This window comes from Nerophis ophidion, linkage group LG08 (assembly GCF_033978795.1).
Source record: "Nerophis ophidion isolate RoL-2023_Sa linkage group LG08, RoL_Noph_v1.0, whole genome shotgun sequence".
In the NCBI taxonomy this organism is placed as follows: Eukaryota; Metazoa; Chordata; class Actinopteri; order Syngnathiformes; family Syngnathidae; genus Nerophis; species Nerophis ophidion.
The window spans coordinates 46,378,278-46,404,841 of NC_084618.1; the positions used below are offsets into that span (position 1 = coordinate 46,378,278).

At 39.3% G+C, this 26,564-nt stretch overlaps 1 protein-coding gene across 1 annotated transcript in view; it reads left to right on the top strand.

Moving 5' to 3' along the window:
• Positions 1 to 3,498: 3,498 nt before the first annotated feature.
• Positions 3,499 to 26,564, top strand: part of naglu (N-acetylglucosaminidase, alpha) — a 29,757-nt gene continuing 6,691 nt past the window's right edge. The window contains exons 1-5 of the mRNA XM_061908677.1: positions 3,499 to 4,037; positions 13,431 to 13,578; positions 15,340 to 15,486; positions 18,347 to 18,432; positions 19,563 to 19,819. Of these exons, the coding sequence (XP_061764661.1) occupies positions 3,625 to 4,037; positions 13,431 to 13,578; positions 15,340 to 15,486; positions 18,347 to 18,432; positions 19,563 to 19,819 (1,051 nt within the window). The 5' untranslated portion in view covers positions 3,499 to 3,624. The remainder of the gene's footprint in view (positions 4,038 to 13,430; positions 13,579 to 15,339; positions 15,487 to 18,346; positions 18,433 to 19,562; positions 19,820 to 26,564) is intronic.

A 26,564-nucleotide genomic window follows, 5' to 3' on the forward strand; every position in this document is an offset into this window, starting at 1 on the left:
TGTAATTGCATGTAAAATTAGGAAATATTATTTATTATTGTTACGACTTGGAAATGAGAGGACCCAGATGCAGAGAGGAAGTTTCCAAAATTAACAGCTTTTATTTTGAAATAACTTTTTAACCTGCGGTAAAAAAGTATTTCACAAAAATATATATAATGTACGGAAAATAAATCCGAGGATAAACACTTAACTCAAAAATCACTCCAAAAAATAAGGAGGAAAACTACTTTAAGAAAATAACCTAACAAAAATACAATATCAAGAAGAATTAACAAAAAGCGCTCCAACAGGAGGAAAAATAAACTCTTAATATTATATACAAATACAATATCTATGAATAAACAAAAAAAAAATCACTCAATGAGGAAACAAAATGAAATTTGGAATAACAAAAAACTCACCAATTAGGTCGACGAAGAAAAACTAAGGACGCTCGTAGGAGGAAAAAGTAAACTCAAAATTTCAGCAAAAAACCAACTGCTATGATCAAAAATTAAGGAGAACAAGAAAAAACAGGAGCAAGGCAAGGAGGGAATCATGGACATGGACATGGACATGGACATGGACATGGACATGGACATGGACATGGACATGGACATGGACATGGACATGGACATGGACATGGACATGGACATGGACATGGACATGGACATGGACATGGACGCTAGAAGGCACGATAGACGAGACGATCTGGCAAAGGACAAACGGAGAAGTGAGCTTAAATAGGACGTGGGAGTGATGGGGAACAGGTGGAAACAATCAGGAATCAAGGATGACGTCAGACTGGTGATACAATAGGAAGGACTCGTGATCTGAAACAAGAGGGTAGCTTTTCAAAATAAAACACATAAATCACAAGACAGAAAAACAAACAAGACCTTCCTCACCGCGGTTTGACAATTATAAGTATTCATCCATCTATTTTCTACCCATTGTCGCTTTCGGGGTCGCGGTGGATGCTGGGGCCTATCTCAGCTGCATTCGGGCGGAAGGCGGGGTAAACCCTGGACAAGCCGCCACCTCATCACAGGGCCAACACAGATAGACAGACAGCATTCACACTCACATTCACACACTAGGGTCAATTTAGTGTTGCCAATCAACCTATCCCCAGGTGCATGTCTTTGGAAGTGGGAGGAAGCCGGAGTACCCGGAGGGAACCCACACAGTCACGGGGAGATCATGCAAACTCCACACAAAGTTTTGTTGTACTTGTTGCAATGACAATAAAAACCAACCTACCTACAGAAAAGATCCCAAGCCCGGGATTGAACTCATGACCTTCGTATTGTGGGATACCCGTCACAAATAGTTACATAAAGGCTGCTCTTTTTTATCAAAGGTCTGTCAAAGTTTACTCGGTCTTCCTAATGTAAAAGTGCTTCAAAAATTCAATAACTGAAATTTATGAATAGATTGATAACTTGAACTGTTATTTATAAGTATGTCACTTTTAAAATGTTTACCGTGTCTGCTGTTCATATATTGTGGAATATTGGGATACATCATGTTTTTTTCGCAAAACGGGAAACCTCTAGAAATGTTTGAAAAAAATACTACCAATTGTTTTTGTTACTTCGGATTTTGCAAAGTTTAGTCACATATTGCAAAGCAGGGGTGTCCAAACTTTTTCCACTGAGGGCCGCAACACTGAAAAATCAAAGCTAGCGGGGGCCATTTTCATATTATTTATTTTAAAAACCAATACAATATATGTATAAAAAATATACGTTTAGGCCTCCACTCAGTTATGATCCCAAAGGATTTTGGTCAAAAAAAAAATATTTAAAATGTGTCATTATTCAGTATTATAATTTTCATTATTATTCAAGTTTTAAATCTCTAGATCAACACTAGGGGAAAACATTTGAAAAAACACAAAATATGCAATATTTTCACCCAATAAATTTTTAGGTGGAATATTTGAGACTATAAAATAATTGGAGCCTTAATTTGGGATTTTGATTCATTATTATTTTTTGAGCTATGACACTTAAAAACAAATCACACTAAAATAATTGGGGATCCAAAAGTGTCCTACTCATTAAAATGTTAAAAATAAATTATACATTTTTTTTACTCTTTACTTTTAGCACAATAATCTTGAGATCAACTTCAGATATAGCCGTCAATTTTATTGTTGTTTATGTTTTTTTTGTTTGTTTTAGGCCCTTCTTTAAAAAAAAAAATAGCTCAGTTTTTTATATGGCAAAACACAAAATATGCAACATTTTCCCCCAAAAATATTTCAAAGTGGAATATTTAATGGAGCCTTGAATAGGTCAATAATTCAAAATGACATTGATTTTGATTCATTATTATTTTTTAAAGAAAGAAACAGCCTGCATGGCAGCTTTGTGTTATAAGAGTAAGCATTGCAACAATTTATTGTTACATTTCACCTGTTTGCTCTTTTATACCGCTTTTTATGTCTTTTTTTTTTTCAATTGTATTCTTAAAATGTGCCGTGGGACCGTTAAAAAAGGCCTCACGGGTCGCAAATAGCCCCCAAGCCGCACTTTGGACACCCCTGTTATAAAGGGAGCAAAACAAACATGTTGATACACCCAGTTCACTGACCTATTTTTGAAAGCCAATGTGACATATTTCAATCATTCACCGATTTTAAAGTTTACACGTGCTTTTTACAATACAGTAGCCGTAACACAAATGACCTGAAAACAGGTCAGTCCAGTAAAACAGTGGTTCTCAACCTTTTTTCAGTGGTGTACCCCCTGTGAACATTTTTTTAATTGAAATATCCACTACTCAGAGCAAAGCATTTTTGGTGAAAAAAAAAGAGATAAAGAAGTAAAATACAGCACTATGTCTTCAGTTTCTGAATTAATAAATTGTGTAACAGTGCAAAATGTTGCTCATTTGTAGTGGTCTTTTTTGAACTATTTGGAAAAAAAGACGAGGTGGCGACTTGTCCAGGGTGTACCCCGCTTTCTGCCCGATTGTAGCTGAGATAGGCACCAGCGACCCCAAAGGGAATAAGCGGTAGAAAATGGATGGATGGATATAAAAATAACTAAAAACTTGTTGAAAAATAAAATATGGGGATTGTAATAGAGATCCATCTGGATTCATGAACTTAATTCTAAACATTTATTCACAAAAAAAGAAATCTTTAACATCAATATTTATGGAACATGTCTACAAAAAATCTAGCTGTCAACACTGAATATTGCATTGTTGTATTTTTTTCACATTTTATGAACGTACATTCATATTTTGTTGAAGTATTATTCAATAAATATATTTATAAGGGATTTTTGAAATGTTGCTATTTTTAGAATATTTAAAAAAAAATCTCATGTACCCCTTGGCATACCTTCAAGTACCCCCAGGGGTACGCGTACCCCCATTTGAGAACCACTGCTGTAAAATGCCTCCAATGACTGCATGGTTATAATCACATGACAAAGTTTCCTCGTTAAATTGGAAGAGCCTCTGTTGCTCATGCTGATTGGCTATTAGTTAGAAAAGAAAATAGAAGGCCTTTCCCGATTGGCTACCACTTCCTGGAGAACGTAACGCTTCCTGGTCAACTACAAATGGAACGATCGTGTTGATTTAAAACTGCGCTGCGGTGGGAAACCCGTCAAAGGGATTGAAATGTCGCACAGATGGGATTGTAGCCTCGCCGTAGTCGTCGTGCTTTGCCTGTGCGCGACCGCGACGTGTACGTTCTCCACTTTGGATCATCTCAAGCCGCAACGCGGCGACAAGACGCAGGGCAGAGCTGTGATCGAGCTGCTGAGACGCCTGCTGGGCAACAGATCCACGGAGTTCATCGTCGTAGTCAACAGGAACCTTTCCAACGATAGCCTGGACGTGTGCGAGCTCAGGTCCACCAAAAACAACAAGATAGTCGCCACAGGTAACACCGGAGTATCGGTGGCCTCAGGGATTTATAACTACTTGAAATATTTCTGTAACTGTCACGTTTCCTGGTCGGGTGACCAGCTGGAGCTACCTCGTCCTCTGCCCAAACTCTCCGGTGTCCTCCGCATCAACACCCAGCACAGGTCAGTCACCTGCGCCGTCTATTCTATTTTATAACACATAAGCAACTTTTTGGCTTTCGTGACCAATAACGTCGACGTCAGGCTTTTCAAGAGCAACTTTGAAAATGGCATGTTCCAAGTAGTAAATATCACAGCAGAGCCAGAGGAGCAACTTCCTATTAATAATTGGTATGCAAACATCTCACAGGCGCACCACCCGCCACACACTTTTTTTAAAATTTATAAACCTTTATTTATAATATGCAACATTTATATTCAATCAATAAATACAAGTAATAAAAACAAGTACAGAAACGGTACATTAACAGTACAAATCAGCGCCAGGGGGTTGCTAATTAATTTAAAACCTCTTCTCACTCCTGCGCTTACCAAAGGCATGCGGTAAAAGTAAGCTTGCGCTAATTATTTTAAAACCTCTTCTCACTCCGGCACTTACCAAAGGCATGCAGTAAAAATCTGAGTGTGATGTAAGCTTGGACCTTAAAGGCCTACTGAAACCCATTACTACCCACCACGCAGTCTGATAGTTTATATACCAATGGCGAAATATTAACATTGCAACACATGCCAATACGGCCTTTTTAGTTTACTAAATTGCAAATTTAAATTTCCCGGGAGTTTTTTCTGGAAAATGTCGCGTAATGATGACGTGTACGTGTGATGTCACAGGCTGTTAGGAAATATGAGCGCTGCGCACACACACAGCTAAAAGTCGTCTGCTTTAATGGCATAATTACACAGTATTTTGGAGATCTGTGTTGCTGAATCTTTTGCAATTTGTTCAATTAATATTGGAGAAGTCAAAGTAGAAAGATGGAGTTGGGAAGCTTTAGTCTTTAGCAACACAAACACACGGTGCTTCCTTGTTTAAAATTCCCGGAGCTGAAACTTTCCTATGGATCAGAGCACGGTCAAGCGAACATGGTTCCCCACCGAATGTCAACCAGCAGGTTTCGGTGAGAAAATTGTGGTAAAAAGTCGCTTCTTACCTGAGATCAGCTGAGCTTGCCCTGTCCATAAAGCTGCCGTCGACTTCGCTGAGACATTGGCATCAACACACCCGTGGACACACCTCCGACTACCAGGTACTATTAAGCTCACCAAAACACTAGCAACACAATAGAAAGATAAGGGATTTCCCAGAATTATCCTAATAAATGTGTCTAAAAACATCTGAATCCGTCCCAATGCAATCACGTTCTTTTTTTAAACTCGTTTTTTTTATTTTTTTTCTAGTCCGTCGCTATCAATATCCTCAAACACAAATCTTTCATCCTCGCTCAAAATAATGGGGAAATTGGCGTTTTCTTGGTCCGAATATCTGTTTTTGTTGGAGGCTCCCATTAAAAACAATGTGATTATGTGAGGAGCCATCAACATGTGACGTCATCGTCTGCGACTTCCGGTAAAGGCAGGGCATTTCTCTTAGCACCAAAAGTTGCAAACTTTATCGTGGACGTTCTCTACTAAATCCTTTCAGCAAAAATATGGCAATATCGCAAAATGATCAAGTATGACACATAGAATGGACCTGCTATACCCGTTTAAACAAGAAAATCTCATTTAAGTAGGCTTTTAAATCCTACTGACTAGCTGTTAATCTTCTTCCCTTTATGCGATTTCAAATTACCGGTATTGAAATCAGCCTCCTCCATTTTGAAAATGATGACAGGAGAAGTGTCACTCGTGACGTCACGAGTTTGACCAGGCGGTAATACTAATCATGCGCTAATTATTTCGTGAAGCGAGTTTGACTCGGCAGTAATTCAAGGCAGGCGCATACTATATGCCCTGCGGCAATTCAAGGAAATACGGTATATGTAACAGAATGTAAAGCCATAGGCTCACACAAGTTATGTAAATCATTTAAATTTGGAACACAGTATCATAGTTTTCACAGCTTTTTGGTTGTTGGAGAATCAGAAAAGTTTTTATTGACATTGTTTGAGAACGGGTTCACAAACTAGGAATTTTACCTGGCGCAATCGTGCAACATAAAAGACATATATATAACAGAATAGAATAACATGAGCTGTAACTGAGCTATCAGATCTGGTTATTGTTCGTGTGTCTGATGGCAGAGGGGAAAAAACTCTTCAGGTGGCGGAAGGTCTGGGTCTGGATGGACTGTAGTCTCCTGCCTGAGGGGTTAGGGGAGAATATTTTGTGTCCAGGGTGAGAAGAGTCAGCTGTGATCTGACCCACACGCCTCCTGGTCCTGGAGGAGAACAGATCCTGGAGGGGTGGACGTTTGCAGCCAATCGAGAGTGTTTTAAATACCTCTAGAGCAGGGGTCTCAAACTCAATTTACCTGGGGGCCACTGGATGCAGAGTCTGGGTGAGGCTGGGTCGCAGGAAAAGATTTCTTAAAAAATATATTTTAAATGTCTTTATTTATATTTTTTTAACACAAACTAAAATCAAAATATAAATCAACAAAATGAGAATTAAGTAAATAAATCAGTCAGAAGTAATAACAATAATCATTCGATTTCTCCAGTCAGCAACAATGTGTGAGGCAATGTAAATTAAACAATAAAAACAAAACAAAAAAAAACAGTTTGAATTGGGGGCTTCACGGTAGAAGAGAGGTTAGTGCGTCTGTGTCCGGCACGGCTGGCCTCACAATACGAAGGTCCTGAGTAGTCAGGGTTCAATCCCGGGCTCGAAATCTTTCTGTGTGGAGTTTGCATGTTCTCCCTGTGAATGCGTGGGTTCCCTCCGGGTATTCCGGCTTCCTCCCACTTCCAAAGACATGCACCTGGGGATAGGTTGATTGGCAACACTAAATTGACCCTGGAGTTTGAATGTGAGTGTGAATGTTGTCTGTCTATTTGCGTTGGCCCTGCGATGAGGGGGCGACTTGTCCAGGGTGTACGCCGCCTTCCGCCCGATTGTAGCTGAGATAGGCACCAGTGCCCCCCGCGACCCCAAAGGGAATAAGCGGTAGAAAATGGATGGATGGATGGATGGTATCAACACTACCGATGTATGGATTGATCCGTCTTCCCTTTCCGAGTCTGCAAGTGGCAGCTTAACACCAACAGAGCTGCCTAACAGTTGTTATATTATCCTTTCTAGACTCTTAACTTGTTAATTTCTTGTTAATAACTGCTTACTTTCTGCTGTAATGCTCTTCAATCCACACTTCCTAAACATTACTAAGCCCATATTTATTGTTGTTTCAAGCTAGTTTAGAGGCTATCTTAGTGAATCGGTTACCTGCTCCCGCTTGCTTTTACCCTGTCGGTAATACGTTTAGCATCGATTTGTAAGCCCATCCATCCTACTGCTTGATCGCCGGGGGTCCTGGAACCTATCCCAGCTGCACACACGCGGAAGGCGAGGTACATAAGTCACCACCTCATCGCAAGGCCAATTCTTCCAGTCAGCGGATTGAGCATCAAAAGTAGGAATCAATGTTTGAAGATTTGGACAGTTCTGGGAGAATCAGAATGTAAGACCCGGTTTCTCAACCTACTTATTGATACCTTATTGATCCCAAAAGTAAAAAAAGTAAAAGAAAACCCCCCAAAACCAGTAAGTAATAATTCTACACAGTTACAAGAACCAGCTAATACAGCAAGATAACGTTTGGAAAGTACAGTAATCATAAACTTTACACAACTTGTTCAGCATCACAGAGCCTGTCTCAGCAGACTTTGGGTACACATTCATGCACAACACCTGTGTGAAATGATTTAATGAACTTAGCATGCATGCTTTTAAATTGTGGAAGAAAACTGGAATACCAAGAATCATCGAGATGTAATTGTCATCATCGATTATCAATCACCAATCACAATAACAAAATAGTTATGATATGGTGTATTTTAGAGACAAACTATCATGGTCTCTGTCTCTTACATTTATTCAGCTAACAGTGCTGCCAAATGTCCAGAAAATACAGAAATACTAAATCTGCTTCACAGACCACAAGGACTGCAGCACTGATTTCTGACTCCGTTTCCATTCAGTAAATTAGTCTGATTCCTCGAATAGATTGGCTCTAAAGAAGCAACAGAAAAACCCATGGAAACGCCTTAATCCTAAGGTTGTACAATGTTTTATACTGTGTCACTGGACCAGTGTCTCCAGCGCCCACGAGTGGTAGTGACCACTGGTGTGTGCCAGAGACTGTGGTCTGTCCATCGACTACATTGTGTGCTGGAGTAATATTAGCGGAGAAAATTTAAAGCCTTCGCAGAGTCTGAGGCAAAATACAGCCATTTATTTAGTTTCAATGAAATCAATGTGTTTATCTGGTTGACTACTAACATTTGAGAAGTCTCAGCTCCATCTGATGTAACTCAGCACATTAAATCCGTGAGTGCACCACAAGAGGAGCATTGTAAGGCATTGTGTTTTTTTGTTTACTGGGGGCAGGATGAAAGACTTGCGGTGACTTGGTCCTTTTTAGTGGACCGTTTCTCTCAATTAACTGTTGAGAGTTAGACCCGCATCAGCTCACCCCAGTTATGTCATGTGCGCACTGCGCTGACTGAAAATGCCATGTGAAGCATGGCAAAGCGTGCCATGTTTTCCCTGTCATGATGATATCATAAAAGTCTAGGGGTTAATTATTAAATAATTATCTTCGATGCGCCATATCAGGACATTCGTTATTAATTACTTATTTGCATAACAACATGTTGCAACTGGACTGTTCAATTTGTCTTAAAAGACGTTTGCCTCTCATCCAAGCAGTCTTCGTCAGTTCATCAGTAGACTTAGATTGGTTAGATCTGCAGGTGCAAACATCCCAACAATTTATGCTCTATAATAAACGTTTGTGGAATAAAATGAAATGGAAAAAATTTAACTTTATTATCATTGCACTTAAAAAGTACAACAAAATAACATTTTCAGTTCAAACCTGTCCAAGAAAAGACCCAGAAAAAAGCTTGAGCAAAGCACACATATTTCCACAAACAAACAGATGACTTGCAACGAGAGGACAGTGGGCGGGCATCCGGTCCGAAGCTGCCACTACAAGGGGCACTGCATCGTTGTTCATCATACCCTTGGCCGAGATGTGGGGGGTACTTTCCATGCATGTATTTTGTGTGTGTGTGTGTGTGTGTGTGTGTGTAAACTAGGGCTGCAACAACTAATCGATTAATATCGATTATAAAAATAGTTGGCGATTAATTTAGTCATCGATTGGTTGGATGTATGCAATGCGCATGCCAGAGGCTCTTTTTTTATTTTTATTTAAAAAAAAAAAAAAAATTCCCCTAAACCTTTATTTATGAACTGCAACATTTACAAACAGCTGAGAAACAATCAAAATAAGTTCAAAAACAGTACAAATCAGCGCCAGGGTGGCGCTGAGGCTACGTCTCATGAGGTGGCAGTAAGCCAGCCAATGATGTCAATCAATGTTTATTTGATTGACATCATGTGTCATGTGCAGTTCACGTGACCACGTCGTATCCTTTGCTGGAAACATTCGAAAAATGGCGGAGGGAAACAGTACGGATAGTTCAGCGGAGAAACATATTGAGGTTAATGCTTCAATGGAGAAAATTGTAAGACCTAAGTCGTCCAAAGTGTCGGAACACTTTACTTTAAAGACTTCAAAGAAGACAGTTTTCTGCAAAATGTGCAGCATGGGCATCGCGTGGCACGGAAGGACAACATTGTTTCGGCAGCACCTGAAGAGGAGCCATGGATGACGGGAAGAACTCACGGTACGTAACTAAGTCCACAGTCCAGATAAATTGATCCGTTGTGTCCGAGATTTTTTTTTTTTTAAGGCAGCGCTGCAGCAACTGTTGAGTATTAACTTTCAGAGTGTTAAGAACGTGTTGGAGAGTCGACGACTTCATTTTCTGTGTTGTTATGAGTGGCAACAGGCATTTATGAGTTAAGCACGGAAGCTCTTTTTTTGTGAGTAACGTTAACGTTATCCCCTTTGTTGCAACGTGGGGCTGATCAGAATCAGACATACTTCATTAATCCCCGAGGGGAAATAAAAATTTTCAGCACAATCCCATTCAAGGTCAGACAAACATTACAGGGAGACAGAACAGGATAGCTGACGGGTCTGCCAACTTCCGGCGCCCCTTACAAAAAAGGTGAGATACAGGTAAACAAGTGGGGGGAAATGGGAGAAAAAGATTAAAATAGAATAAAATAAAAAAATCGGTCATAGCGTGGGCCCCTGGAGAGGGGGCCCAGACTGAGGCCAAAGGAAAAAATAATAATGTGTCTCCGGCACATTTGACTCCGTTTTGAGAGCGAAAACGCAAGGTTAACAATTTGGAAATAAACATAATGGACAGAAATATCTCAGGTTTGTTTCATAATGGATCGATGAAGCCGGGCCCCAAAAAGCCATATAAATCTATTTAGATTTGAGTGACGCTTTAGTATAACTAAACGTTATAAAGGTGCTGGAATATTTCATGCTATTATTCAGAGGTAGCCTAAAATGAATCCTTTATTATTCACAAAAGAAACGTGTACAATATCTGACCCAGTTCTGATCTGATGAGTTACATTTCTGTGTTGTTATTGGTGTATTCTGCAACTCCAAAGTCCATTTATTTAATTTAGCTGTTTTTTTTTAATGTGGTGGCGTATTTGCCTTTTACGTCAAAAATTATTAATTAAATCAACTGGGTGTGTATTGAGTTACATGTAAGTGATGCTACTATGTACGTTCATTATATGGTTTCTCTCATTTCAGAAAGAAACAAGGAAGCACTAGCGACTTGGTACAAAGGAAGGTCTGCACACCACAGCAAGCGGCTGCACTGACTGATTCTATCCTGAATATGTTGGTGACTGACATGAGGCCGATATCAACGATGCAGGGTGAAGGTTTTAGACAAATGATTCACGTCCTCAACCCTGGTTATACTCCCCTCGAGGACCCATTTTTCCAAACTGATGGAGAGGAAGTACGAGCGGACATTCCATGCAGTGTAGACTGACATAAAAGCCACCCAAAGCAAATTGCTCTCACTACTGATGTGTGGACAAGACAGTGTAGCCTACCTTGGCAATACATGCCACTACATTGGAGACAAATGGAACATGAAGTCAATCTGCCTAACGACCATGCCACTAGAGGAAAGACATTCAGCATCCAACATTGTAGAATGGGTGGAATAGGTAGTAGACAGGTTTGAAATTCCCCTAAGCAAAATTATTGCTATTGTGCATGACAATCAATGGTGCACTTTATAAAAAACAAACAAACAAAAAAACATTTTTGTTACACTTGCCTTGTTTTATTTGGCAAGTCGAAAGGACGTGGTGCCAGAACAATTTCCCTTGTGGAAAATTAAAGTTTGTCTAAGTCTAGGTATGCTGTTTTTTTAAAATAAAGTATTGGAAAAGGATAGAAATGTAGTTTGTCTCTTTTATCCAATTATTTATCGAAGTAATAATCGACAGATTAATCGATTATCAATCTAATCGTTAGTTGCAGCCCTAGTGTAAACCTCAATAGTAGCTTTGTTTCTCGACCTTGGTGCTTGCAGACTGTTATAGCAATAACAGCCAGTCGGTCTAACAAAAGTCAACTAACAACAGGTTAGGAAAACAGTGTCATGAAAGACAGGGGAAAAAATGTGGAGCTTCTGCGCTGCGCTTTCTTCCGGGGGAGTCTCATAGCAATGACCTTGCAAAGTCCCTCTAGCAGGGAAAAAAATCCAGATTAGAATGTTTGTTTCAGCGAGCGAAAACAAACTTAAGCGTTTCACTCAAACTGTCTATTTCTGGTCCTTACATTCATCAAACATCGCCCTGCAGAGCAGAAAACTTCTCCAAGATGTTATCTGGTTTATAATTAAGTCCAGAACCACAAAAGTCTGACCCCCCACAGTGCTGCCCATTCTTCAGTCATTTGTGGCAGCTTTAGGGGACCTTGAACGGCTGCCAATTTGTCGATACACCAGTACAATGCGTACTCCAATCAGCATGTGTACTGTTATCGTAGTTTTGAAAAGGTAGAACTTTTCAATGCCCTCGACCGATAGAATCAGCAGGCATGCAACTTTCCACTGCTCCCAAGAGTCCATCATGTGTCCAGCAACAAACGTTCTGTCAGGATAGCCAGACAGAATGGGCAATGCACGAGTATTACTGTTACCCTGAGCGTGTGCTTTTTTGCGAATGTTTGTGTCGATGTTTGTCAGACGCACCTACAGCGATGCAATGGTTAGGTTTTGACTCTCATGTACAGTCTTATTAATAATGGCTAATCATTTTTTCATCATTATTATGCATTGATTTATTTCACAACACAAAATGTTTAAAATCACATACTGTAGACATTCCTCTGAGACTTTTTTTTATTAATTACCATAGAAAATAACAACAATCAAATAGTAACTTTATCATGACAGTACAAAACAATAAATATAAACACAAATTATTTCTGAGGATAACATATAAATAATTATATTATTAATATAAGATTAAGATAACTTTATTGATCCCCCAATGGGAAAATGTTAGTCATGTGCATAAACTCAAGTGTAGCAGTCATCAACTGTCATCCATGCCTATTTATTCATTTTTAATCTTCTGTTTTATGCTGTGTTAATAATAACCGGTATGTACATCATAATTTTCCCATGGTATAGTGCTGCTATTCTACAAGCTCCTGATGTTATCTTAGTGTTTTACACATGCTATATTAACTTCAATGCCTATAGTTTACTCAACACGGACCGGAAGTAGCAATCTAACATTAAAATGGTCACTGAATGAAACTCTTGACAGGAGTACCTGTTGCTGTTTGTCTGCCCTGAACTGACTTAACTCTATGTTTCTGATTGCAACTGACACATTTATATTGAACTCTCTACCAAGTAATTTATTCATTAAGCAACTTGCCACTCACATAATTGAACTAGTTTAATATGTCTTACCTTTACTTTGGAGTGTAAAGCTTCACTATACTGGACATATTAGACCCTGCAGTCACAACTTTCTTCTGGCAGGTTTTGCAAATAGGTGAGCCATTGTCTTCTATGACTCCCTTGGTCTTGCCCCGAATGTTTCCACACTTTTTAGGGGGTGGGAAAAGTTTGCTGCTTAGTCTTACTGCCATATTTAAGCTAATGTAGCATATTAGTGTGTCCCTTGATAGGCGAATATATATGCCTGTGTAACTTTGTTTTTGTTCTGTGCAGGTTGCGCCGAAAACAACGTACCAACATATTATCAATTTATAGTGGGCAAGGAGGACTGAAAAACATAGTGTAGTGGAGACTTTGAGATTAAATTATTGTGATGTTTTAATCAGGTCTAATAATAAAACTGGTTAATTGTTGCATCCCTACGACCAACACACCCAAACACCAGTCTCCTGTGTCCTCACTTAACATGCATTCTGACTTATAATGTATCAGCTCACAATTGGTTTGTGTCCAGGTTCCGCTACTACCAGAATGTCTGCACTGTTAGCTATTCCTCTGTGTGGTGGGACTGGCCAAGGTGGGAAAGAGAGATTGACTGGATGGCACTTAATGGAATCAATCTACCACTGGCCTTCACTGGCCAAGAGGCCTTGTGGCAAGAGGTAGGAACAGAAACCTGATTAACCCTCACCATTTACCACCCTCTACAAAAATGTGCAAACAGACAAAAAATGATTTTTAATAATCGTACAAAAAAATAAAGATTCTGCTCACCCCTCCATAAATCACCTATTTTTCACAAAACGTTCAATAATTGTTGGAATTTTTGGTCTTTAAATGCCACTTTGATCACTTAAGAGCAGGGGTGCCATTTACGTAGATTGCAAGCTCCCGGTCGATCGCAGAGGGTGTGATAGTCGGCCGCCGGCCAGGCATTGAAAAGATAGACCTAAAAATGAGCAATTACAAATCTTCACTATGACATCTTTTGATTGACATTCAAGGCACCAGAGGATCTCGTGAAATGATGCTGGCTGCTGCGAGCTCAGTGTGAAGGAAAACGTTTTTATTTCAACCGTACCTCCCGTCAAAAGCCTAAAGACTGACTGCACAGTTCCTATCTTCACAATAAAAGTGCTGCTCCTTCCTACCTGCACTAACAAAATAAGAGACTCCGAAAGCTACCGCAAACAAGCTAGCAAGCCACAGAGTTTGCAGTCAACATTTTTTTTGTAAAGTGTATAAAAACAAGTATGGAAGCTAGACGAACAAGATAACAAAACCAAGCACAACAGAAAGGAGGACTTGTTTTCTCCTCCACAGTGTGAAATTGAAAATGTGGACGTTATCAGCACTACTGTGAATTTTGTCTGATTCCAATCGATGCAAGTCATCAGAATCAGGTAATACAACAACTTATATTCTTGTCTACATGAAAGAAAGGAATATTTATGTTAAACATGGATGTATTTTGTAGACCTTTTAACATGCTCACCTGCTGAAAAGATGTGGGTACCCCTGCTTAAGATTGTCTGTTAGAGCTGAGGTTCTTAACCTTTTGAACTTGAAGGCCCAACTTTTCCACTACAGGAGGGCCCAAGGTTTACTCTCATATTACGACTTAATTATTAATATTACACTTGATTGTAATTGTATTCAATAATTGTATCTAACTTACTTAGTTTACAACCTTGTCAAATGATATGAAAGCATGTGTTCATCACAAAGATTATCAAGGCTTAGGTCAGGCCAGTTATGAAATACATACTAATCAAATATACTGCAAAAGAAGGTACTCAATAAAACAAATGAAAATACATTTACAGGAAATTTAGACAGAAGTAAAAAAAATAAAAAAATAATAATGAATAAAAATAATCAAACTGTCAATACAATTAAAATGCAAACACAAATACAGCTTTAACACTTTAGTCATAAATTTTACTATTGAGAAAATTCTCTAAGATTTTAGATCTGGGTGTCTTATTTGTTTGATGTTGTCGTTACTGCCAAAAGTGGTGTACTGTTTTACAAATGGGACCGAAGCTGAAAAACAATTTTTGGTGGTGCTCCAGGTGGTTGATTAAGAAACACTTTGTTAGACTAAATCCACATTTGCGGCTCCACATTTTTTTCTCTCTGCTTTATTAAGAACAATTGTTCCTAGCTTGAAGGAGATAAATACTGTCCAGAAGGGTAAAATATTTTTTTCTTTTTTTTTTTCTTTTCATACAACTGGAAATATGTGATGCATTACATTGTATTGTATCCATGTTCAAAATAAACTGAAACTGAACTGAACAATAAACATATTGTACAATAGCAAATGTGATCTAATTGAACCTGTAATCTATATAAGCAGAAGTCCTGCAAACACCCACTATAACTGATTGACTAACATGTACCTAATGTATCTGTTTAAGGTTTATCGTGCCATCGGTTTAAACCAGTCAGAAATTGAAGAGTTCTTCTCTGGCCCAGCGTTTCTTGCATGGAACCGCATGGGTAACATGTTCAGGTTTGGCGGGCCTTTGCCACAGTCCTGGCATGTGAACCAGCTCTACCTCCAGGTACTGTCACTTATACACAATTATTCAATCATCATTGTAAACTACAAATATTTTCAAACTCAACACAATATTAGAAATTGTCCCAGTTGTTTTGAATTGGCCATGTACAGTATTTAATTTGTTTGTTTAAATAAAGTAGATAGAATTGACAATCGTGAATATATTATTTTAAGTTGTATTTCTTTGTAGAATATGACGAATGACAAATTGACCTCTTTCATAGGGCACTATTTTGAAATGAATAAACAAACCGCAATGTACAGTAAAATATGGCTTTTCAGATGAAATATTGTTCACATTCCTCGATTGAAACCTTTCCATAAAATGGTTTTAAAAAAACAGTTTGCCCAGTACATATAGCCAAAATGTCTATATTGGTGTGAGGCAAATTACTTACCGGTAAATAAAAAAATGCAACTGGTTACTTTCTCCAAAAAGTAATTAATTTCATAACAGAATTACTAATTTGTGTATGTAATTTTTCCATTTATTTGTTTTCTTTACTGAAAACATTCGGATTAAATTTCAAAAGATCCCCCTTAATTTGAAGTATTTACATATTGGAACCTGTGAAAGTCTTCTAGGGGGACTGCACTTTTTTGGGGAAATGTTGCCAATCGTTTACAATCATTGTGAGACAAGAACACACATCTCTTTTTTTTTTTTGGGGTGGGGGGGGGATTTTGAAGATTATAAAAAAATGCTTGAAAGATGCGGCTTATAGGAGTCAACATTGAAGCCTTCAAAGTCCTCTAAAACAACTTCAAAACCCTCCATCAATTTATATACACACTGCAAGTCTATATACTGTATAATGTAGTAACAGGCATGTTCATAACATATGTAATATGTGCACTGTTTGCCGTATTTTGGTCATTTTAATCATTGCCGGAACTAAATATTTGGCACATTTATTTTCGTTTCCATAGCAGCGCACGTCCGACAATGTGTGTTCTTTCTTCCGAACATAAACGCTTGTGTGTGTGGTCTAAGAGACAGAGACAACTCTTTTTGGACAATTTAAGATTTATAACCTTATCTTTTTGAGTCTGAATTTATGGAGAATAAACTACTGCTTCTAGAAGCGAGTACCAAGGAAGAGTGAGACGTTGAGCAGATGGAAGCCGACACGGTGAGGTGAAAGTGAATCGAAGTTGCATAATGGGGAACTTCAAAGCCAAGCTATTTTGACATTATTGGAGTGCTTACCCATAATTAAAATAAAGTAAGAATAGTTTTGTGCTCAGACTGCAGCAGTGCATTCATCAGCATGAAAATATAGCTTCAGAAACAAGACAGGATTTAACATATGAAATTGTTCTGAAATTTTAAAACGTCACAATAATTGAAATAAATGAAGAAAGAATAGGTAAGCAGCATTACAAAGTCCAAAGGAGTGCAGAAGTAATAAGAGGAGCTAATATAACTACAAAAGAGGAATATATCATTACAAGAATGAGGCTATAACATAAATATCTAAATAGGCAAAGCTCTCAATTTACCGGTCGATCTACGTTCCCATCCTCACCTATGGTCATGAGCTTTGGGTCATGACCGAAAGGATAAGATCACGGGTACAAGCGGCCGAAATGAGTTTCCTCCGCCGTGTGGCGGGGCTCTCCCTTAGAGATAGGGTGAGAAGCTCTGTCATCCGGGAGGAACTCAAAGTAAAGCCGCTGCTCCTCCACATCGAGAGGAGCCAGATGAGGTGGTTCGGGCATCTGGTCAGGATGCCACCCGAACGCCTCCCGAGGGAGGTGTTTAGGGCACGTCCAACCGGTAGGAGGCCACGGGGAAGACCCAGGACACGTTGGGAAGACTATGTCTCCCGGCTGGCCTGGGAACGCCTCGGGATCCCCCGGGAAGAGCTAGACGAAGTGGCTGGGGAGAGGGAAGTCTGGGCTTCCCTGCTTAGGCTGCTGCCCCCGCGACCCGACCTCGGATAAGCGGAAGAAGATGGATGGATAAATAGCTCATTGAAATTAATAGGGAAAGATAACACAGGGCTGTGTGATGCTTGTCATCAAATCGAAAATGTAAAGCATGTATTAATACTAGAAGTGGAAATCTTTGGGCACCTCAAGAATTGATTCCAATTATTAATCAGGAGCGTGCATTTCCCTCCCTCCCTTTAATCTTCCCTTTATCAGAGCATTAATTTTACCTGAGGTGTTCATGTAAAGTGCACAGGGTGGCAGAATTTTGTAATGTTTGCATTGGCATTGATAAATACATAAAAATGTAACATTGTAAAAAACATTGAAAACTTGTGGTTGCACATTGAGCCCACCAAATGGCGACAAAGACCAATGATGATGCCAAGTCACAATGTTAGACCTTTACGACATTTGAAGCGCCTTAAACATATCAATGCCCACCAATTGTCAAATACATAAATTATTTATTAACATTTTTGAATAGTCATATGAGTGTGGTTTGGGGCCCAGATGATTGCTCCTCGGATGGAGGACTACAATGTTAGACTTTGAAAAGCCTTGCTCTATAGGGTTCAAGTCCGGATATTGACCTGGTTGTACCTTCCACTTCTTGCCCATGTTGTTGTTTTGGATCAATATCTTGGTGCTCAACAAAAATATCTGGCCTCAGTTTGGTTGTTTTCAACATGGTAGTTTTATACGAAAGAGTATCTTCTAAATCGGGTATCTGATCATAATGTAACTACGTAGAAATAAAAGCTAGCTCTGGACTAATAGTCATCTTTATATGTCAAACCCAAATTGTTTTTATAGAGTTAATTAATTGGTCTCCGTGTTCTTATACTTTTTGGAGGAGGAATGTAATTATGCTACCATTCTGCAAGGCTCTTCCTGTTTATAATCCTGTAACTTTCTTTTTGCAGTTTAAAATTTTGGAACGAATGAGATCTTTTGGCATGATTCCAGTGCTGCCAGCCTTCTCCGGGAATATTCCGAGGGGAATCCTCAGGTAGACAAAATGGTTACTGCATGCAATTATCTTGTCACTAGTATTAATGCTGGCTGAGCATTATGATTATTATGATTGGTTATGTAGCTGCTGTGTTGTGCTGTATTCTTGTTAATACAGTAAATAACCAAGTTCCTAAAACAAAGAAGATTCCCGGGTGCGGCCACCGCTGCTGCCCACTGCTCCCCTCACCTCCCAGGGGGTGAACAACTGGATGGCTCAAATGCAGAGGACAAATTTCACCACATCTAGTGTGTGTGTATGTGTGACAATCATTGGTACTTTAACTTTAACTTAGGTTGATACCAATAATAAGTTTCAAAATGATAATCGAAGATAAGTTTTAAAGTTTTAAAAAACCCTCGCTCCAATTATTGCCTGCTTCAAATTAACACCCTGTCTTCTTTGCAGTATAGGTACATAAATACCCAGGCTTTAATTACAGCTATTCTGGTACTGTATGTTATGTTCTTTCCTGAAAAGGTTAATAGTTCAATGGAATGCATGGTAGTGATCAGTGCTGGGCGATACGGAACAAACCTGATATCCAGGTATTTTTGGCCGAATGGTGATGTACGGTATTTTAAACAAAACGTGCGAAGTGTTTACTTTAAACTGAACACCACATTACTGTAGCTAACTGTGTTCTGAAAATTACTTTTTTTTTTTTTAAAACAATTAATTATAGTTACTTGTAACTTAACCAAAACATATATTTAATTTAATGACTAAAGGAATTACTCTTCAAGTGTTTCAGTACTTTTTGCAGCATTTGTTGTTCTCGGACTAGGAGCTGAATGTCAAAATTCACAGCAGGTGTGCGATCCATGAATTGTTAGAGTGCATTTTAGATTAATCGTAAAATTTAACCTGGATGTCAAATAACCCTAACTTTTTGTGACAAGTGTGTTAAAGTCAGAGAAATCTGCAGTAATAGAGCAGACTAGAAGTGATTAGATGATCAAACGGGCTGAAGGATCTCCAGCCTGGTACGAATGACCTGCTGTGAGTCTGCTATAAGTAACCAAATGAGCACAATTTAAATACTTCATCCTCCTGGGTTGTATGGCTTTGTTTAGTAAGTGTTGTGTGTCAATGGTACCCTGCACTGAAAATATTTTCTTTTACAGGTTGTATCCAGAAGCGAATGTAACAAGACTGGGACCTTGGGCTCACTTCAACTGCAGTTTCTCCTGCTCTTATATCCTGGATCCCCAGGATCCACTTTTCCTCCAGATTGGTTCTCTCTATCTGTCCCAGGTAGTAAAACAATTTGGGACCGACCACATCTACAACACCGACACCTTCAATGAGATGACTCCACCTTCCTCAGACCCTGCCTACCTGTCGGCAGTCAGTCGGTCCGTCTTTGCCTCAATGACTGCAGGTGATCTTCTTTTACATTTTGTAATGAATGTGTATTTACTGGTGGTTGCATTACATGTCCCTACCCTTACATCTAAGTGTTAGCTGTGCTAACCTCACATATTTTAACAGAAAAGTCTCTCACATTTGGCACTAATGTTTTCCGATTTTCATCAATACAAATAAATACAGTGCTCCCAAAAGATTTCGTAGCATTTTAAATTTCAATATCTGAATGACATGTCCAAAACAAACTAAAATAAATAAAATAGGTTTCATGTTGAAAAACAAATGTTTTATAGGTATAGATTTTGTAACTAATTTCATAAAGCCTAAACATTTTTCAATACAGGCGGTCTGTGTACCAACGTTTCGTGGTTTCGTACTTACTCCAATGAAATTATTGATACTGTACAAAAAGAAATCGTAACAAGCGCATGATGGAAGGATATGTATTTACAAGTCGATACACTGAGGGGTGACGTCTTTATAAGTATTTTTCCCCCTTGCTTATGTTTCCCAATCAGGGGGCAGACGCTGCTAAAGGCAGTGTGGCAAAGAAATGGGAATTGAAAATAGACTTTGTAAAATGCTCAGAAAGTGAACAAACACTTATCAACATTGACTGTATGCCTGGTCCAAGCTGCTTAAAAGCCGCAACCATCATCAAGGATAAAGATCACACCCTTGAACATGTACATATATCTGCTCCTATGAAATGGACATTTAAACAGTGAAAGTACTGTTTGATTCCCAAGTAACAAGTAATCAAACTACTAGTGTTGGGAAAATTACCTAATGTGTTGTTAATACACTAAAAAGTAAACAAATTACCAACAGAATTAAATTGTAATGAATCACCAGGAAACATATTTATTGTTTTATGAATGAATGACTGAATGAATCATTTTTATTGTCATTGAACATGTGCAACACAATTGAAGTGCAAGACCCTATAGAGTAGTTGTGGAATACAAAATAACCAGTAGGTAATCCGGCCATCTTTATACACACGGCATGTTTGTAAACAAATTGCACAGGAAGTAAACATTTATGTAAACATATGACCAGTGAGCATCAAGGTACACATACATTGAATATTGCACTGCCCTCTGTTACTGCACAGTAGTTGTAGTAGGGGTTGTAGTAATTGATATTTATACCTTAGGATAATTCAGAGCACTTATGGCCCCAGGGTAAAAGATAAACTTCCGCCCGATTGTAGCTGAGATAGGCGCCAGCGCCCCCCGCGACCCCAAAAGGGAATAAGCGGTAGAAAATGGATGGATGGATGGAGTCTATTTGTCCGAATGAGCATGGCGCTGGAGCGCTTACTTAAAGGCCTACTGAAATGAGATTTTCTTATTCAAACGGGGATAGCAGGTCCATTCTATGTGTCATACTTGATCATTTCGCGATATTGCCATATTTTTGCTGAAAGGATTTAATAGAGAACATCCACGATAAAGTTCGCAACTTTCGGTGCTAAGAGAAGTCGCAGACGATGACGTCACAAGTGTGGGTGCTCCTCACATATTCACATTGATTTTAATGGGAGCCTCCAACAAAAAGTGCTATTCGGACTAAGAAAACGATAATTTCCCCATTATTTTGAGCGAGGATGAAAGATTCATGTTTGAGGATATTGATAGCGACGGACTAGAAAAAAAATAAATAAAACGAGTTTAGAAATAAAACGCGATTGCATTAAAACGGATTCTGTTTTTAAACACATTTACTAGGGTAATTCTAGGTAATCTCTTATCTTTCTATTGTGTTGCTAGTGTTTTAGTGAGTTTAATATTACCTGATTGTCGGAGGTGTGTGTCCACGAGTGTGTTGACGCGCAGTGTCTCAGGGGAGTCGACGGCAGCTATGGACGGCACAAGCTCAGCTTTTCTCCGGTAAGAAGCGACTTTTTAACCACAATATTCTCACCGAAACCTGCTGGTTGACATGTGGTCGGGATTCATGTTCGCTTGACCTCCGGGAATTTTAAACAAGGAATCACCGTGTGGCTGAAGGCTAAAGCTTCCCAACTCCATCTTTCTACTGTGACTTCTCCAATATTAATTTAACAAATTGCAAAAGATTCAGCAAAACAGATCTCCAAAATACTGTGTAATTATGCCGTTAAAGCAGACGACTTTTAGCTGTGTGTGTGCGTAGTGCTCATACTTCCTAAAAACCCGTGACGTCTTGCGTACACCTCATCATTACACGACATTTCCAAGACAAAACTCCCGAAAATTTAAAATTGTAATTTAGTCAACTAAAAAGGCCGTATTGGCATGTGTTGCAATGTTAATATTTCATCATTGATATATAAACTATCAGACTGCGTGGTGGGTAGTAATGGGTTTCAGTAGGCCTTTAAGCGCAGCCGTACAAAGTGTATGTTGCCAGGGTGATATTGGTCCTTGCGGAGGGGAGAGCACTCTCCTCTCTGCAGCTGCGCAGGTGAGGAACCACACGCAGTTCCAGTAGGTGAAGATATTTTCCACAAAGCAGCGGTAAAAGGACACAAGCAGATCCTGTCTTTGATGGTAGTTTCTGAGTATCCTTAGGAAGTAGTCTCTGTTGTCCTTTTCTGATGATCGCCGTGGAGTTAGTTCTCCAGGACATGTCAATCTGAAGACCGAAATTCCCTTCACGCAACCCTTTATCGATGTACGGTCTTCTTTTTTCTTAAGTCTACTACCATCCCTCTGAGTTTCCAACTTGTTCAGCTGCATGTTGTTGTCCTTGCACTGACCGCTGCTCCAGCTCATCGCAGTACGCGGTCTTGTCACCCCTGGAGATGCAGCTTTATGATTTGAACAGATTTGAACTTTATGATGGAGTTGCTGTGGTGGCCGGCGAAGAAGTGGTGTTGGGTGCAAAGGGAGTAAAGTAGAGGGCTCAGCACACAGCATTGAGGAGAACCGGTGCTGAAGTTTTTAAAAGTGGGGGGACCTATCCTCACCCTATGAGGGCGGTCGGACAGGAAGTCTTTGATCCAAAGGCAGGTGGGGTGAGGTAATCTCAGGTTTAGTCGTTTTGGGCACCAGTCAATCGGAGAGGATGGTTTTAAATGCCGAGATGAAGTCCACGTTGAGCAGCCGAGTGTAGCCTCCTTCTCCAGGTGAGATGGTGCAGAGTAGAAAGCTGTGGTGATACTATGACCTGTAAGCTTTATAGTGAACTGGTAGAGGTCCAGTCTGGGCGGGCGTAGTGAGATGAAGTGAGGCCTGACTACCTTTTAGAAGTCCTTCATTGAATGGGTAGTGAGTGTCACTGAACAATAGTCGATCAGGCAGCTGATATTTTTCTTTTTCTTAATCGGGATGATTGTGGAGTATTCCAGGCAGGCTGGTAGAGTGACCTGGGACAGGGACCGGGTTAAGATCTTGGTGAGAACCCCCGCCAGTTGATCAGTGCAGTCTCTCAGCAATCGACACATACGACTCGGCTGCTTTCTCGGGTTAAATTCCTTTAGTGTGCGTCCCATCTTGTGCTCCCTGAGGATGATGCTGCTGTGGGTCTGTGTGTGAGGTGTGGTCGTGGCTGCTTTTAATAGGGAAGCTGCTGTTGTTGCTGCCTCAAAGCATGTTTAGAATGAGTTCCGCTCTTCCACAAGCTTAGGTTCACCCAGGTCGGCTGAAAGGTAGCTGGGTTTATAGTTGGTCGTGCGCGATCCCCTGCCCCACTTGCTTGAAGTTGTTGATGTGGAAGCAGTCCTCAATCTTCTGCTTATAGCCTGCCTTAAACCTACTGATTCCATGCTTTAGGTTGGCTCTAGCGGCACTGTACAGATCCCCGTCTCTGGATCAGAAGACGCCAAACCTCTCCAATCATTCACGGCTTTGTGTAGGATAGACCCAGATGCGCTTCTCGACAGTGACGGAGTCTGTGCAGTGCTTGATATATCCCAGGACCGCTGAAGCATACTGATCCAGATCCTCCTGTTAGAAGACTTCCCAGGCCATGGTCTTGAAGCAGTCTTACAGCTGTGAAGTGGTGCCTTTAGGTCACATTTTTGAAAAACATCTTTAGATGTTTCCTGAGATTAGAGTGCATTATGAAATATCTGTGACTTTGAGTAAGTGCCTTTTAAAAGGCAGTGATGTGTTAATTTGTCTATAGTAGAGTCAGCTGTGTTAGCGCAGTTAGTGTTTTGTGTAGTGACTAGCATGGGTTGTGCCGACAGCAGCTTCTGTTTCACTGTGTATTGTTACTGCTAGTAAATAAAGTGAATGAATGTGCGTTAGTAACACCCCCTCATTGTTATACCTAACAATGCTAATAACTACAATTGTATTATTTATTTTTGCTACATTTCTTAAAGTGACTGTTTGCAACTTGCAACTAACTTAGTTGTACTAAAAAAATATAAGGAGAACTTCATCAGCTAGCTTATACATGTAATTACTATCTGTAACATATATGCAATTTTAAAGTGTCAACATTTTTCTAAATTACTAATTATTCGAATAAGAATTACTTGTCTGTCTAAAGAAATTATTTGGTGTTCAGACTCGTCACTCACCGCTGTCTTGTCCACACATGTACTTGCTGGAGTGCGTGCACACAAACGAAAGCAGTCCAGGATGAGCAACTAACAATTTGCAGTCTTGTTGTTGTTTTGATGGAGTAAACATTTAATAATAGCTAATGTTGCCTATTCAAATAGCTATCATGAGCTAACAACACATTAAGCCGATGTAGATGTGTGTTACGTCCAGGCATAGTTACGTCATTACGCGAGGGAAGCTGTGAGAGCGCCAAATCTACTGTCATTTCCTGGCTATAGAGTGCACCTAATGCGTGCCAATGTTTGGACACATTTTATTTTGTATATATATTGACTGCAAAAGCTGCAGGTGTACACATGGAAACAGGAAATAATTACACAGGTGCTTGTGTTTATTCCCAAATGTAACAAGAGACAGTACCTGTAACACATAGTAGGAAAGGTCATTGAGTGCGGTCTTCGCGGGCCTGTGCTCTGTAACGGCTAAAGTCATCTTCTTCGGTGAGGAGCAGTCGATCTTTATGTATTTCCAGTCTATGCGGCGGCTGTTTCCTTTTTTCGATTGCCTGGGTTGATCGACTTTGACTTTTGGGCTGTCTCGTGTATTCTTTTCCATGATGAAGGTGAGTCCATAACTTGCTAAATGGCTGACTGAATGATTGTGTAACAGTTTTTTTTGCGATATATCGAAATAATTGGATTTTTTTTTTTTCTTACCTCAGTAACATTTATTGCTTTACCATCTAACATGTACAATACTGTTCATACGGGCATTATTGGCCTACTAATTTACTAATGAATTTGGTTTTAGTCAACGGATCAAAGGGGTCATAATATATATATATATATATATATATATTTTTTTTTTTTCAAAATTGAAAACACTTCATTATGGTCTACATAACATGTAATTGTGGTGCTTTGGTCAAAATTTTGCATAGATTAAGTTTTCTCTTCAGAATGCTTCTTGTTTACGCACCAAAGGCCTCCTCCATCCTGTCAGTCATGTTATAGGTTTTAGTGCTTCCATATTCAGTCTACTGACAGATACTGAAAAGTGATTAAACTATTTATGAAGAGCACTGATGTATTTAAAATGCATTGATGTAAATTGTGTACAAATTGAGAACAGGAAGTAAACATATGTGTATGTCATTGTTATGAAGTGGAAAAGGGGTTGGATTAAATAAGCCTTGCTTCTTCCTACTCTTTTTTTGGACATGTTGCAAAGAAAAATGAAAATATGTAAAACATGTAATTTATCATATATAAATTGTATACATGTTTGAAATCTACTAGAACCAATTAACCAAAGATATAAATTAGAAATATACTCTACTTTTCATTAGAAACTGCAACAGCATATGATTTCAGCCAAGAAGATATAGAAAAATAAGGAATGTATTGATGAATACTTTGGACGACATCTGAATAGAAATGGCAGACTCGTGCAAAGCTCTTTGGGTAATCCGCTACCATATATGGCAATATCTGCTAACGGAACTAAGGCAAAATATGTCAGTAAGGTGTCAAATTCCAAACGGTTCGTTTTAAGCAAGTTTAGAAGAAGGCAGGATTTTTTTATAAATATCTCCACCGTGCCTCTATTGTTAGATTTCAGTACTTCAGGGTACTCCAAATAGGCAAAAACAGGTACGAAAATGTAAGAAAAGTTGGTTTCGCATAATAAGACCCCTTAGACTGCTCTTGTTCATGGTTAGTCATTAATTGGTCTTCTGCTGAGTGGTACAGTTTTGTATGGTATGCTAATTTTGAAGGGTCCCTTGTGCAATTTGTGACAAAAAATACCAAAAATAAGCGATCCATGACTAAATAAACAACAATGGGAATGGGAATAAGATCAAACGTACCTTACAACAACCAATGGCGAATAATGACACACCGAGAAGAACATGAAATGCTGAGTCCTCCATTGCTCTCCTTTGTATGTTGTGTCATGTTCCTCTTTTCTCCTTGAATTTATTAGAGGCAAAGGTTCAAAGGTTACCTGAACCTCACTACAACCGCTTGGTTCAGTCTTTATTTTTAGGCTCAATTATATCTGAACTGAAGTTAAACCCCACAGTTTGCAAGCTGGCAAATTATTCCATGTGTTGTTAATTTCAAGAGAAATAATTGCCCCAGTTTGGGGACCCACAAATGACCTATTGTGTTACAAAGCTTACCCATCACCAAGCTCCCTACTGAGTTAGATATTTGAGCCATGTTCTAGAACATTCCCTTTCTTGTCCCT